The sequence below is a fragment of the Sphaeramia orbicularis genome, chromosome 7, assembly GCF_902148855.1.
Source record: "Sphaeramia orbicularis chromosome 7, fSphaOr1.1, whole genome shotgun sequence".
NCBI lineage: Eukaryota > Metazoa > Chordata > Actinopteri > Kurtiformes > Apogonidae > Sphaeramia > Sphaeramia orbicularis.
In genome coordinates, this window is record NC_043963.1 from 35,327,594 (window position 1) to 35,341,584 (window position 13,991).

The following is a 13,991-nucleotide window of genomic DNA, read 5'->3' on the forward strand; positions in this document are numbered from 1 at the left end:
CAGATAGAGATTCAAGGTTTTTAATCACCATTTATGCACAAACAGTCCAGAACACATTGGTATTCATGTGCAGGGCTCTCTTAGAGTTAAAAGCCAGATAAAAAAAAAAAAAAAAAAAAAAACACCTAGTATTCTATCCTGAGCTGCAGGAAAGTAAAGGTTTTTGGCTTTTTTACACTAACAGTAAGATGCAACAGTTTTTTCTGTCAAGTTGTTTTACTTTTTTATATGGAATTTCTTTTGCAGTGAATAAAAATGCATTGCTGGGTGTCAGGAGGATATAGAACAGGGGTGTCAAACTCATTTTAGTTCAGGGGCCACATACAGCCTAATATGATATGAAGTGGGCCGGACCAGTAAAATAATGTAAATAATAGGATAAGAACTTAGAAATAATATCAACTCCAAAGTTTTCTCTCTGTTTTTGAGTGAAAAAAGTAAAATTCCGTAATTAAAATGTTTACATCTATGAACCGTACTTGAACGTAACATGAACAAATATGAACAACCTGAAAATTCTTAAGAAAAATAAGTGTAATTTTAACAATATTACACCTTAGTTTATCATTTATACATATGCATCACAACTTACAGATCACAGTGGATCTACAAACACACAAAACATTTGATAATAGGCAGAATATTGTTAAAATACTGCATACTTCTCTTAAGACATTTCAGGTTGTTCATATTTTTTGTGAAAAGCCAGTCTGTAAATGTAAACATTTTTTGTGTAATTTTACTTTTTTGACACTAAAACAAAAAGAAAAAACTAGCTTTTTTTTCCCATTATTTATAGGTTATTATGATAGTATTTTACTGGTCTGACCCACTTTAGACTAAACATCTTTGATTGTTAATATCTTCAGTGTAATTTTTACATTTCACAAATTCATCCAAAGGGCCGGACTGGACCCTTTGGTGGGCTGGATTTGGCCCCCGGGCTGCATGTTTGACACCTGTGATATAGAAAGTAAAACACTGTACATAAATAATATACTATGATAAAGTATGAATGATGCAAGGTATGTGTGAAAACTATAAACAAGGACCAGTAACAGACTATCAACTGAAAAACAAACTGTTTCATACATGTAAGCATCAGAAGTGACAGAAAATTATGGTAATGAGGGGTTATTGCACATACACTGTTGACCTTAAAGATGGAATAATATTGTTTTCAGACACATTCATAATTTTACTCCTATTTATACACATCAGTAATCACCTTTGACCAGGTACTTTGATTACATACTGAGTCCCATTTACACTTTATCTATCAAGAATGAATCACATTGTCACAATCGTTTCATGAGAAGAGGTACAAATATTTTATTTTAACGTCATATTTTGCCACCATTTCCACTATGGCAGAGGATAAGCTTTGGTAAATTTGTGTTTTGTATGTAATGATAATGTTTTCCCTGCTGATGTAACCCTGCTGGATCAGGTGCAGAATGGTACTCAGGTCCAGGTTTTGGCCAATATAAGCTTATGAGTCTTGGGTTAAGTGGCCTGGGAATGCGACCCTCTCACCCTTCCAGTGTCTGGTTTGAACAGCTGGTTTTAGTGGCATGCTTCAGGTGAAGACGCAATAATAAACTAAAAGTAAAAAAAAAAAAAGTAAAAGGTAGAGCACAATTCTACTGTTTCTGGTTTGTAGTTCTACAGGTAAACTGTTACATTTCAGAATAACAGCATTTCAGTCTTCATTTAAATCCCCAGCAAACACATAAGCACTGAAAAAACAGAGTAAATACATAAAAATGTCAACATACAGCAAATAATCGAACAAGACAGGAGAGTGATGAAAGCAGAGGAGTTGAGAAGACTGGTCTACAAGCAAAAAGTAGTGAAAGTTCACCAAATTTGGCTCACTAATGACAAAAAAATTGTTAAAATGCCAGTTGTCTATAGTTTTCAAGGTACAATATTGGGTCAAATGTGCAATTCTATGAATTAATGAAAAAATGGGTTTTACTCAAGAGGAATGTTTTTCTCTATGCTAACAGTTCTACTTCAAAACACTGTCTGCACATTAGAATATATTCAGTCTTTCTAATGTAAGATTATACATAGATATATGTCCATTATATAAATATGCATTCACTTTTGTGTGTTTCTAATAGCACTTTATCGTATATCACATTAACCAACCAGCACTTTTTTTATAATTTATTTTCCAACAAATTTGATCAAAGTGTGTAACATTTAGCCTGTATTATCTCTGAAGCAAATAATTGCCAAAAAATACTGTAGACCATTGTCTACAATTGTGCTGTTTTATAGACTATGTTGTTAAATTTTCCGAGTAAAAGCAGCAAAGAAATTCAAATCTGTTTTTGATAATTTCAGTGGTAGTATTTGTGTTGGACTACTTCACAACAGTCTCAGTGGTTCTCCAAGGTCATTATGCCCTGAGCTTCACAGCTTGCTCAGAGTTTCATCTCTCAGTGTAACTGGAATAAAGAACAGACAAAAGAGACTTAAGAGAAAAATAAAGTGTACACACGAAATGTACTGTCCTATCCTTGTAAGTGACCCTGATGGATTGCATGACTATTGTCTAGGTTTTTCTCCAATACACACTTGTGAGAGCCAGAAGCAACTGGTGAGTAAAGAATATTCTGTCTGTAGATCTTACCCTCTGAGAATGGTTTAAGAAAATTTGTAATTACTTGCAATACAATACCACCATAAAATTGCAATAATGTTATATGAGATATGATATGAGACAATCATCTATGAAATATCATGATTTCTATGTAACTGAAGGAAAAAAAACATATCTAAAAAGGCAAAAAGTTGGAACAATGTATTTATTCACCACAGTCTGGGGGTCAGGTTCACAGACGTTTTTGTTCAGTGAGTTGAAATAACATACTCTTTATCACACACACACACACACACGCACACACACACACACACACACACACACACACACACACACACACACACACACACACACACACACACTGACTGCAGCGTCCATGTGCACATTTGCCGTCATTTCAAGAAGTACTGACTTTGGTGAGTCAAATTGAGAGTGGATACAGTAAAAAAAAATGTACAATACAATATACTGTATATAGTTCATTCTAATGTTTATAATCAAACATTTGGTTTTATTGCTTCAGCCGCAGATGTAATAATGCATCAGGTGACAAAGTATAGCACCTACTACTGTTTCCTGAGTAGGGGGTACACACAAAACCTTTCTAGTTTCATGTCATGCATTTGCCTTTGGCTTGAAAGCAAAACTGACAAAAAGTTGTATTTCAGGAAGCTGAAAACAGGAAAAATTCCACTAAGGTTCTTTCAAGAAATGTAATAGTCCACGTTATCCAAATGGTGTAAGATGCATGAGGATAGTGTATCGTCTGGAAATGTTTATTGCAGTCTCAGGAGGGTTACTTTTAAAATGTATTTCACTGCAGACTAGAATGCAGTGTGTAGTTCAGTATAATTGGTAACATATCCTTCGATTATTCAGGAAGTCACATATTTTAAATAGTTTGAATTACTTATATACTGCATTATTCATGGAACATAATGTGAATGAAAGTGAATTCACACAATACTGCCTGAAAACTGAACACCTATTAGAGGTCAACAATTCCTTGACCTTTTATTTTCCACAGTATCAAGCTAAACAGAACCAGAAAACAAATATCAAACTAAATGTGTGGGAAAGATACAATGTAAAGAAACAATAGTCGTATAAATATATTTTTCAGTCCATAATGTAACTTAACTCTTTATTGGGCACTCATTGAAATACTCTGAAATTCTAAATTTCAACCTTAGTGTGTTATTAGAGGACATAAAAAAGTGACATTTTTCACAATTTTTTATTGTCATGTAGAAAATCAATGTCAGTGAAGTTACCATATTTGGTTCCTTATCCATGAATGGAAAAAATAAATAAATACAAAAATAAAGACAAGGAGTAAAGATAAAAAAAAATACAAGAAAAACCCATGTAAGGTGAAAAGAGCATGCCTTTTGTACCATTAGACCAACGTAAGTGCTGATCCAGACCTCTGTCCACATCCACATTCTCCCTTTGAACATCATTCCTTACATTAGTACCATTACTTCATGGTACCGAACAAAGCAGGGACACTCACTGTTCATGCAGAGGTGGACCTTACAAACCCTGTAGACCACACTGGACCTGAGATTGGGGACTCACTGTCCTCACTGGAACTGTTACTGTCACTGTCCTGTAATGTATGTGGAAATGACCAAAAATAGTCACTTGCCTGATAAAGGGTTAATTGCTGATTTTAAGTCCATCTTTTTGGGCCACTGCACTGTGAGCAATGAGGCAGCCTTAAAATCTACTGAGTTTTGAGAATACAATTGCATCTCAGTTAGCACCTCTATGAATCGTCATATTTGGATACTGTCACTCCCCAACATATGGACATCAGAGTGTCCGTTATATTAGTGGATCCTCTGGTGCAGTGCATTATGTGCCATGGCACCTGCACAAATGTCAATATTAAGTGTTAAAAATTTGCCACAAGTTTAGAGTCAGAAATTATTTGATTATCCCTTTTTTTTAAAAAAAAAATCAATTGTTATGCTTTTAGAAACATGTTATCTTATTAGGTGATGAAAAAAGTGTTTGCGTTAACTGAAGTTGCTTGGCAACTAAATCCCCTGACCCTTTTGCCTTGTCTTGCATACCCTGACTGATTAGCCCTCAAGTGTGTAGAAACCATATGCAATTGTTCACTCAGCCATAATATGTGTTCTCTCTAGCCATGGCATTAGCATAATACATCTACAAGTGTAAAAATCAGCTGCATAGAAAGGCAGAGGACAGGCCTTTATACTAATGTTGATCTACATGCACAAGGGATTTCATCCTGATTTCATCATGACTGTCTAGTCAGACAGACGGGAGAGGCTCAGCAGAATTCATAATCTCTCCATCCCACTATCACTCTGTCTCCCACACACATGCATGCACACAATGTCAAAACTTGATGCATTGGTTTCATTTGCATAAAAATAACAGTATTCTGCGGTGAAATGTTTCTCCCCAACCGTATATTGACATTTTTTGTATTGAATTGTTCACAAATCACAATTAGGTCACCCACAGTGGTTCACTCCCCCTGGTTCAATCTATGCACTGTTTTGATATGTGTGTGCGAGTGTTCAGCCAGATGGGCTGTGAGTTCCACAGAGCTCAAGGACAGTTTGGGGAGTGACTCAGTCAGCAGAGTGCAAGAGCCAGCCAACACACACTGTGTGTTCACCAGTACCGGGAAGAGTGGGGCCTGCTGGGAGCTGTGGCTTTCAGATAGGGTTTCCTCCCAAAAACTATCTGATGCAATCGTAACATTATATCACAGCAATATTTTGTTGATTGACCAGTCAAATAAACAATATACATTAGCCAATATAGCAAGCATAGTATAACATAAAATAACACCTGCACCCCCTAATGTAAAACTCCTGTGAAATGATCTAGGTGAACTTTGAAGAGTTGTATGGGGGAGGGTTGCTAGATGGGGAGAAGGGAGTTTGGGTGGGTGATGGTGGGGTTTAGGAGAACACTAGCTGCTAGTGCATGCTCCACATTCCTCAGGTGTTGTCAGCATAGCCTGCTCAGTAATTACCTCTCTGTGAAAACATGCACAAAGCCACTTTCCTAGTGCGGAAACTAAGGAGGTCCGCTGGGGGGGATGTCAGAGAGAGGCATTTATTTTGTAAATAGATTTAGGCATATTTATTTCAAAAATGATATAAAAATGAATGAGAAATGTTTGGTGCATGCGCCACGTTATGGAGAGGCTGGTGCATGAATGTAATAATGCTACAGATGCAGAGCATGGCTGTGGAAGTGTCAGGACCTTGATTTATGCAGCAATCCATCTTCTCTCAAGGATATGGGCAGTTTAGGCTGTAATGGGAGCCAAGCAGAGTCAGGCATGTGAATCTACAGCTGTGCAGTTAGGATGTTGGTCATACACATTTTTTGTATTTTTTATATATATAAATATATATATAAATATAAATATAAATATATATATATATATATATATATATATATATATATATATATATATATATATATATATATATATATATATATATATATATATATATATATATATATATATGTATAACATTTCCACAGATGTATAAATTCTTCTGACCTTCCCTCTGCATGATGCTTGTCATGGTTCATTTTCTTGTAAAGCCAGATGTCATCACTTTCATCACTGGTAGCAGTGTCACAGAAGAAACAGGTTCTCCCTGTCTGGGAACGCTAACCCCACTCCCCCCCACTCCCTCATTTGCCCTGGTCTTTTTCCTTGGCTGGCTTGCCCAAAGTTGAAGGATTGTGTGCAGATGTGCCTGGAGAGAGGCCAGCCCCTCTGCCCTGGGAGAACATGTGGTCTGGGAGTGTTTACGCTGGCACTCTTTCAAGCTGTCTCCCACACAGCATGCTGGCGTCTGTCTCTCCTTATTCCTTACAATACTCAAACCCTCCTCCCACAAAGGGGGCATTCTCAGGTTGAGGTGACACCAACAATCATGTTGACTCACTGTGTTTACAGATGGGGAAGACAGCAATATAAGGAAAAGGTAAACAAATTCACTAACTTCTAGTGAGTATAAATAGTAACGATACATGGCATGAATCTTTGGCACCAGATAAGCTTTTACAATAATGCCCTATTTTTCCCCAAATCTTTGCTTTGTTTATATTCTGTTTACATCCTCAGAGTGGAAATATGCTTGAATTCAGCAGATATGTAGACACTTCAGGCATGTTTTTCACAGATTCTCCACATACTTCACATTCTCCCCTGTGATTCAGTCTCTGGGTAAACATCTGTAAGCTGCAAACTGCTGAAAGGCATGCTTATTCTTAACACCAGTGGCATGAGGTTGCTGTCAGATTGCGTAGTGTGAAAAATACACACCTGCTGTTTTTAGTACCAAGATTAAACATTGGTGGGAAAAGGACACATATCCATCACGATTACACAGAAATGCAGAAAAGTGACCATTTCACTTACACAATAGCTGTGGTTTGTCTAAACACTCCAACATGTTCTCTTATAACTAAATAACTTTGTGATCAAAACTTTCTCAGACATTGTGCAATGTAACATTTACCCAGTATTGCATCAAACTGTTGCATTCTTTTTATGTTAGTAAAAATTAGTAACAGTCTGAATCTTACTTAATAATCTAAGGAGTCAGTGCCCCCTGCAGGCTGAGATGGTTTATATCAACCTAAAACATACATTCTTATAAATATAGTTTTCATAAAGTGCTTATTGCATGTTAAAAACAACAACAATAAACAAACAAACATGCTGAAACATTGCAAACAAACAAACAAACAAACAAAAACAAAACAGTATTCAGATTACATTTTATTTACTGGAGTACAATTAATCTCAACTAGACAAATCATACACTGTTAAGAATGATTAAATCTGTTACACCCTTTTGGGGACCTCATCTGGGAGTTATATTTCTACCATTCTCACAAGCCGAAACAAAATACTTTACTGACAATTATGAAAGATGAAAAACATGACTAAATATAAATATAAATATAAACTAAACAGTTGTGCAGTTAAAGATTCTCTATATATTTTATGATATGGGTAAACCATTCCTATGTATAATGGTTTATGTTAAGATAGTGAATTTACATAAAGACAAGACACAAGACACATTTGTCAGTTTCCAGATCATTAGAAATATTTTGGTGCTCTTACTGAAAACATTATCTGGCTAAATTTTGGATGAAAAATTCAACAGACTAGATAAATATATAAACTTGGGTAGGGATGATTCCTTGTCACAGAATGACTTTATTTGGACGTGACAGATACAGACAATATAATTCCAAGACATTTCTAAAACACACAAGCTCATCATTAAAGTATCTCTATCATCATGACATGGCCACTTTAAACTGTCTAACAGTCTATTTTGATTTCTACCTCCTCCATACCAAATATTCTGTTGTTGACTCTTTTTTAATGGACAGACTGGTTGCCCTTATTTATATTCTAACGTACACTTGCTTTAAATCGTGCACCACAAGGGGGCATAATCTAGTGTGGAATGAATAACGTCTGCACAACGTGAGCGACACCTCCACTTCTTGTTAAAAGGTCTCAGGTGGTGCTTTTCCTATGAGTCTTTGAGTTGTAAAGTAGGAGTAGCCCTGAATGTGTGTGAAAATGAGGAAAAGAAAAAAAAAGGAATAAAAATGTTATAGAATCACTGAGTTGACACTTTTTAAACTGAAGAACATGTAGAACATTATTGCATGTTCTACATAAAAACATGCACATTTTCTGTAAATGTCCAACCCTTATACATTTGACTAGTCTATTGGATGCAGTGTATTTATTTAATCTTTAATTTTAAGACTTGCTTATATAAAGGCAGAGACATGATATAAACATAACATCAAGTGTGAAAGTATTTGGGGGGAGAAACATACACTAAACCATGTGTGCATAAACCGTGCAGCTGCTGATTTTTTTTTTTTTTTTAATGCTCTAATGTTGTTTTGACTCATCACTGAATCCTGAACATTCTGTGGAAACGTTGAGCCAACATGGCTGACAGGAGTCGGTAGTTTCAGCCTCGCCTCCTCTCCCACCTCCACGGTTAATGAAAAGGCGCATGAAATAGGAGAAAAGGAGGTGTGTTGGAGCATGCGCAGAGCGGCCCGCTGGTGACGTCACGGCCGTCTTAGTGCTGCTAGTGGTGGCGCTTGAGAGAGAGAGAGAGAGAGAGAGAGAGAGAGAGAGAGAGAGAGAGAGAGAGAGAGAGATCCACCATCCACTCATGCAACCACAAGCACAGGGACGCATTGGCACCGCGAAGGGGAGGAAAAAAAACGGCTTTTACTTTTTTGTCATTTTTCTTTTTTGTTTTTGGCCCGGAATGAGCTGAGCGGAGCCCGGCGGCTGCAGAGCTCCTGTACGTGCGGACGGTTCAGGTGGCATGGTGTGGTGAAATCCAGACCCCTGGAAGCACACACACACACATACACACACATACAGAGAGACAGCGGCTCCACTGTGCATCATGTTTGAATGCTGATAATCAATTAGAAATATACATGACTGTGCTGCTGCATCGCCTGTAGCCTGGAGGCTGGAGCAGGTCTCTTTTGTGAATTGGAGAAGCCCGTGTGAAGCGCCCACTCTGCGGGGCTCAGGGTGCAACTGAACGGACAATCGCACCCCGGACCACTGGAGGGGTTCGGATGAGGTGGTTGCTTGGGTTGCTTGGTCACAGAAATCCGGCTAACTTTTCCTCTATTCCTTTCTAACAGCAGTGCCATCGGGCATTGCTCAGGAGATGGCGATGAGGTGGTTCTATTTGGGATTTATACTCTTGTCGGGGATCGTGCCTCCTAACGGTGCAACCGTAGGTAAGAAGCCTGTTGTTTTATCTTGCATTGTGGTACTCTAGAAAAGCATGACCACTTTTTTTTCCTCCCCCCCTCCACCTCCACCTCTTGTGCAAAGCATCTGTGCACAGGCCTGCGTTCACCGGAGTTGGAGCCAAGACCGCAAATAGGTTGTGTTGATAATAACACAGTGAGGCTCAGTATGTGTGATCAGAGGAGATCGATCACCAGAAAAGCCTTTAATCAGTGAAAGGTCCGCACAAATAAATACAAAAAAAAAAAAAAAAAAAAAAAAAGCACTGCGATCGTTATGTTATGTTATGTTATGTTATGTTGGCCTAAAAATCTGCCTGCGTTTTTAGCTGTGCTCCTGTCTGAGCTCCCAGAATGGGCCTTGTAAGGATGGCAGACCGTGGAGCTTATGCACAGTTGGAATATTCAGCAGGTAGAAGGCAATCGCAACACTTGCATTGACGACCCATTTTCACCAAACAACATTTTCTGACTGACTGCGACAAAATGGCTAGATATTCCCCCTTCTCTGTCTGTCAGGGAAAAAGTCATGTATGCTGTCTGTCGGTGCTGATGCCATTCCAACCAAATCTGCCTTTTATTTATTTATTTATTTATTTGTTTGTTTTTTTGTACACAGATCTCAGCAGCAGCACGCCTGAGTTTCATACCAAAACCTGTGGGTGCCATCGCTCAGATCAGAGTTTTCCTGTTTGTTTTCACTTACTTGGCGCATATGAAAACAACAGTTGTATTTGCGTGGAAGGATAATGTCAATGGCGCGGTTTGTCCCGACGTGCAGCGTGGGGAGCTCAGTTTATTTGTGACAGGCAGCCAGGCAGGCAGGTACTGACTGATGATGAAATGAATAGTCGTGCACTTATCCTCTTACGTCCCTACTGTTCCTTAATGCTCACCAATCCCTGATACTTATAATGAGATATTAAATGCAGCATTGCTCTTTTGACAATGCAATAAAGACCTGTTGAGCTAAGCCTGCATGCTGTTTCTGTTTTCAGCACCTAAAGGAAGCATGAAGCTGCAAAATAACCTTGATTTTTAAAATTATTTAGTCATTTGTGTCCATTTCTATATTGAAATGAATAGTAAATGTGCAACATTTTGATGATATCCTCTGTTTTCATCATTTGTGACTTGAACTTACATCACCCTTACTATTTTTAGTGTAATGCAAACATTGCCCCACAAATCTGTACAGATTTATATCTTGCATTTTAAGCACATTGCATGTTTGCTTTGATGCCGAAGGGGAAAGTAACATAATAATACCTTTCATTCTGCTATTAAAGCTAACTGTGATGTCACAGATATGCATTGGAAGGTCTTGTATATGTTTCATTACATTTTGATGGAGGCTGTTCACATTCAGAGTGAGGGCCAAAGCTGAGGTTTCAAGAGTGGACAAGCTCCTCCCACTGCCTCCATCAGTATGTAACATCTGGACACAGGAAGACCATTAATCCAACTTAGATGTGACGGCAAAGGGGAGGAGGGGGGAGGCAGCTGAATGAGTTGAGGGTGAGGGCGGGTGAAGCGAGCATAAACTTTACTAAGGATCAGAGCTGAAAACTCCCTGACACATGGTTACGTCAGAGGGAGCCCGGCCTGGGACTGATGGTGTGTTATGTCATTTCTAACAGTGGATTTAGCAGCGCCTTTCCGTTGTGTTGGTCCTTAAGGCCAGTAATGGTCAAGGAAGTGGATCCAGACCCTGAGGCCAGACACTTTGACTGGATTTGTTTGACTGGGTCACTACAGAGGGGCATGAACTCATGAAAGAGAAGAAAGATTAGTGTGAGGGAAGTCAGAAGGCCACAGTGTAACTCAGGATGGACTCTTTGGTGTGAATAAGAGGTCATTTTTGTGGTACTTGGAGGCATGAAGCTATAGACAAAACTGGATATTACAGAGAACAGTAATTCAAATAATCCGGTAATTGATATGTAGAAAAGAATTTTGCCTTTCATCAGGGTTTCACCAGTATATCAGCCAAACATTGGTATTGATCAATATTGGCTTCATTTACTGCCGTCAGTTTAGCAGTAAAATAGATATTTACCAGTGGTTGGCTAATGTGTTGTAGTGTATGTTTTTATAAAATTGCACATTTGTGTTCATTTGTAGACAGTGAAAGTGTTTATTCTATAATGAGAGTTTATTCAATATGCACAAATTGTTGAATAAATAACAACAAAAACAAAAAAAAACATTGGTATTGTCCATATTGTTTTCACAGAATTTTAGTCCATCCCTAATAGTCATGCAGTCAGTAGTGTTAGTCTAAATAAAATGGAGCAAACCCTGGAGCTAATGTTCATTTTCATAGTTGATTATTTTCTCAATTAATTTTTTGTTACAGAAAATGTCAGAAAATGTCAAATGTTTCCCAAAGCCCACAGTATCCTTCTTAAATGTGTTGTTTGAGCCCAAAACTCAGAGATACTCAGTTTGATGTCAAAGAGGAAGAAAAGAAAACAGGAAATATTCACATTTATGAAGCTGGGTCTGATAATTTTGAGTATTTTTGCATTGTAAGAACAAACTCAAACATATTATAGGGTATTCAAATAGTTGTTGACCCATTTTGTAGTTGACAACTAATGGACGTTAACTAAATCGTTGCAGCTTTTAATGGAGCAAAGAAAATCTATTGGTCGTATTTAAGCAAACAGGCAACACCTATGGTAGATCTATTTTCTCTGATCAGATTTGCAGCCCCTTTTTCCTCTTTAAAATAATATTTGGGGTCTGGACTGTTAGTTAATGTCCTCATTTGATGTCACAGTTTTCTGACATTTTATTGAACAGATGATTCATTCATTGGGAGACATAATAGCTATATATAAATAGTTTAAAGCTGCATGGCTCAATAATTTTTTGATGCCATTAGGCAAAAATGTCATATTCACTCCTCAGCGTCTGCTTCTATTTGCTTAAAGTATCCAATCTTGTCTGGACTCTGTTTTTGGGCTACAAAAGTCAACTCTGTGATGATAGGTGTTGGCAGGTTATTGGACAGGTAGGGAGGTTAACCTGTTGACCTTTAGTTTTGTTCTTCTTTTTGCCTCGTTCATTGACTTTTAGTGGTAGGGAAATAATATTTGCACAGTTTGACTTGCTTAGTGGTGCAAAGTTTGTTTATTGTTTTATGAATTTATTCATGACACATGCTGGTCTTGGACTGTTAGCTTGTTTTTGATATTTAGCCATTTAAGTGTTTGTTGTTGAGTAGTGTTCTGTTTTCTGAATTTTTTTTTTTTTTTAAATAAGCGTTTAGCTGACATGCTGCTGGTCATGTAGATGTATAGTGTGTGTATATTTCTGCAAGCGTCTCATAGTATTACCATAGCAACACAGACAGAACTGAATCGTAGCCTCTTGAACCCATCTAGGATTTAGACACCTGATTTTGACACACAAGCTTGGATGATACCACTTTTTTCCACAGTGATATGATACTGGTCAGCTCATCTATATTTGCATTTAGTCTTTTGATATAGGTTGATATCACAGAGCTGCAGGAGTATTTAGCTGTTTTCCCCCCTAAATGAAAATACATTCCTGCATCAAACTATCCATATGTTGTTATTATCACATGTTGTTATTATCATGCCATCAACCAACAACAAGACTCGTATATAAAGTGTCAACAACCTGTAGGAGCAGAGGAGTCCAGCTGATGAGTAGAGTAAATGTGGGTCAGAGGCTAAAGAGTTTAAATTCCCGAGGAGTCTCCACTCTATTTGTTTGACCCTTTTAATGGGACCTGGCTATAGCTTTTCTTCAGAACTGTCACTGGGAGCATCTGCTGGAAAAAATGTAGCATCCTTCATACAAATTCAACAGATAATAGAACTTGGATCGCTCTCCTCAGTTCTTTCCAAGTGGAGATCACTGGGGAGTGGTTATTGTAACTGGGTACACCTGAGGCTGTGTGTTGTGTTGCACACTTATCAAGTGACACAGATAATCCCCAAAACCATTCACAGTTTTCTCACATGAAAGAAATGTCTAATGACATGGCATACAACATTTGGAGTGAGTTAAAGCCAGAGTATCCTGTTTATATATACAGTCTTTGGCCTCTCAGTGACATTTTATGTAAAGCTTATGTACATGTGCTTTACATTTCAGTCTGGACATATTGAAAACATTTTTGAAATGGTAATAGCAGACAGTGGGATTTTTGACTTTAGTCGGAGAAAAGATCCTCTTTTTATCCTCCTACTTCCTTCACTGCATTGCAATCAACTGTGACGAGAAGGTAAAACCAGATTAACATAAATGTTTTCAGTGTCGTTCCCCACACACTGAAGGCGTGAGACCACAGATGAAAGAGGGTTTGTTGATTGTGAATAGCAGGGGTGAACTGTAATTGGTGTTTTCTACTAGCTACATCACTGTTTACCCTGTTTAGCTCCTAAGTCCTGAAAAAGAAACGTGCTGGCTTCTTAAAGAAAATGAATGTGGGTGTGTGTTAATGCAGTGCCTCCAGTTTTTCCTTGTGATAAAATCAGGACCTCTACATCCATGCTAGAAC

General features: G+C 37.9%; 1 protein-coding gene across 2 annotated transcripts in view; it reads left to right on the forward strand.

The window, feature by feature from the left end:
* Positions 1 to 8,836: 8,836 nt before the first annotated feature.
* The window catches only part of LOC115423024 (low-density lipoprotein receptor-related protein 1-like), a 137,234-nt gene continuing 132,079 nt past the window's right edge, over positions 8,837 to 13,991 (forward strand). For both annotated transcript variants that reach the window (XM_030139712.1, XM_030139713.1), the window contains exon 1: positions 8,837 to 9,439. In XM_030139712.1, coding sequence (XP_029995572.1) covers positions 9,367 to 9,439 — 73 coding nt within the window. In that variant the 5' untranslated portion in view covers positions 8,837 to 9,366. The remainder of the gene's footprint in view (positions 9,440 to 13,991) is intronic.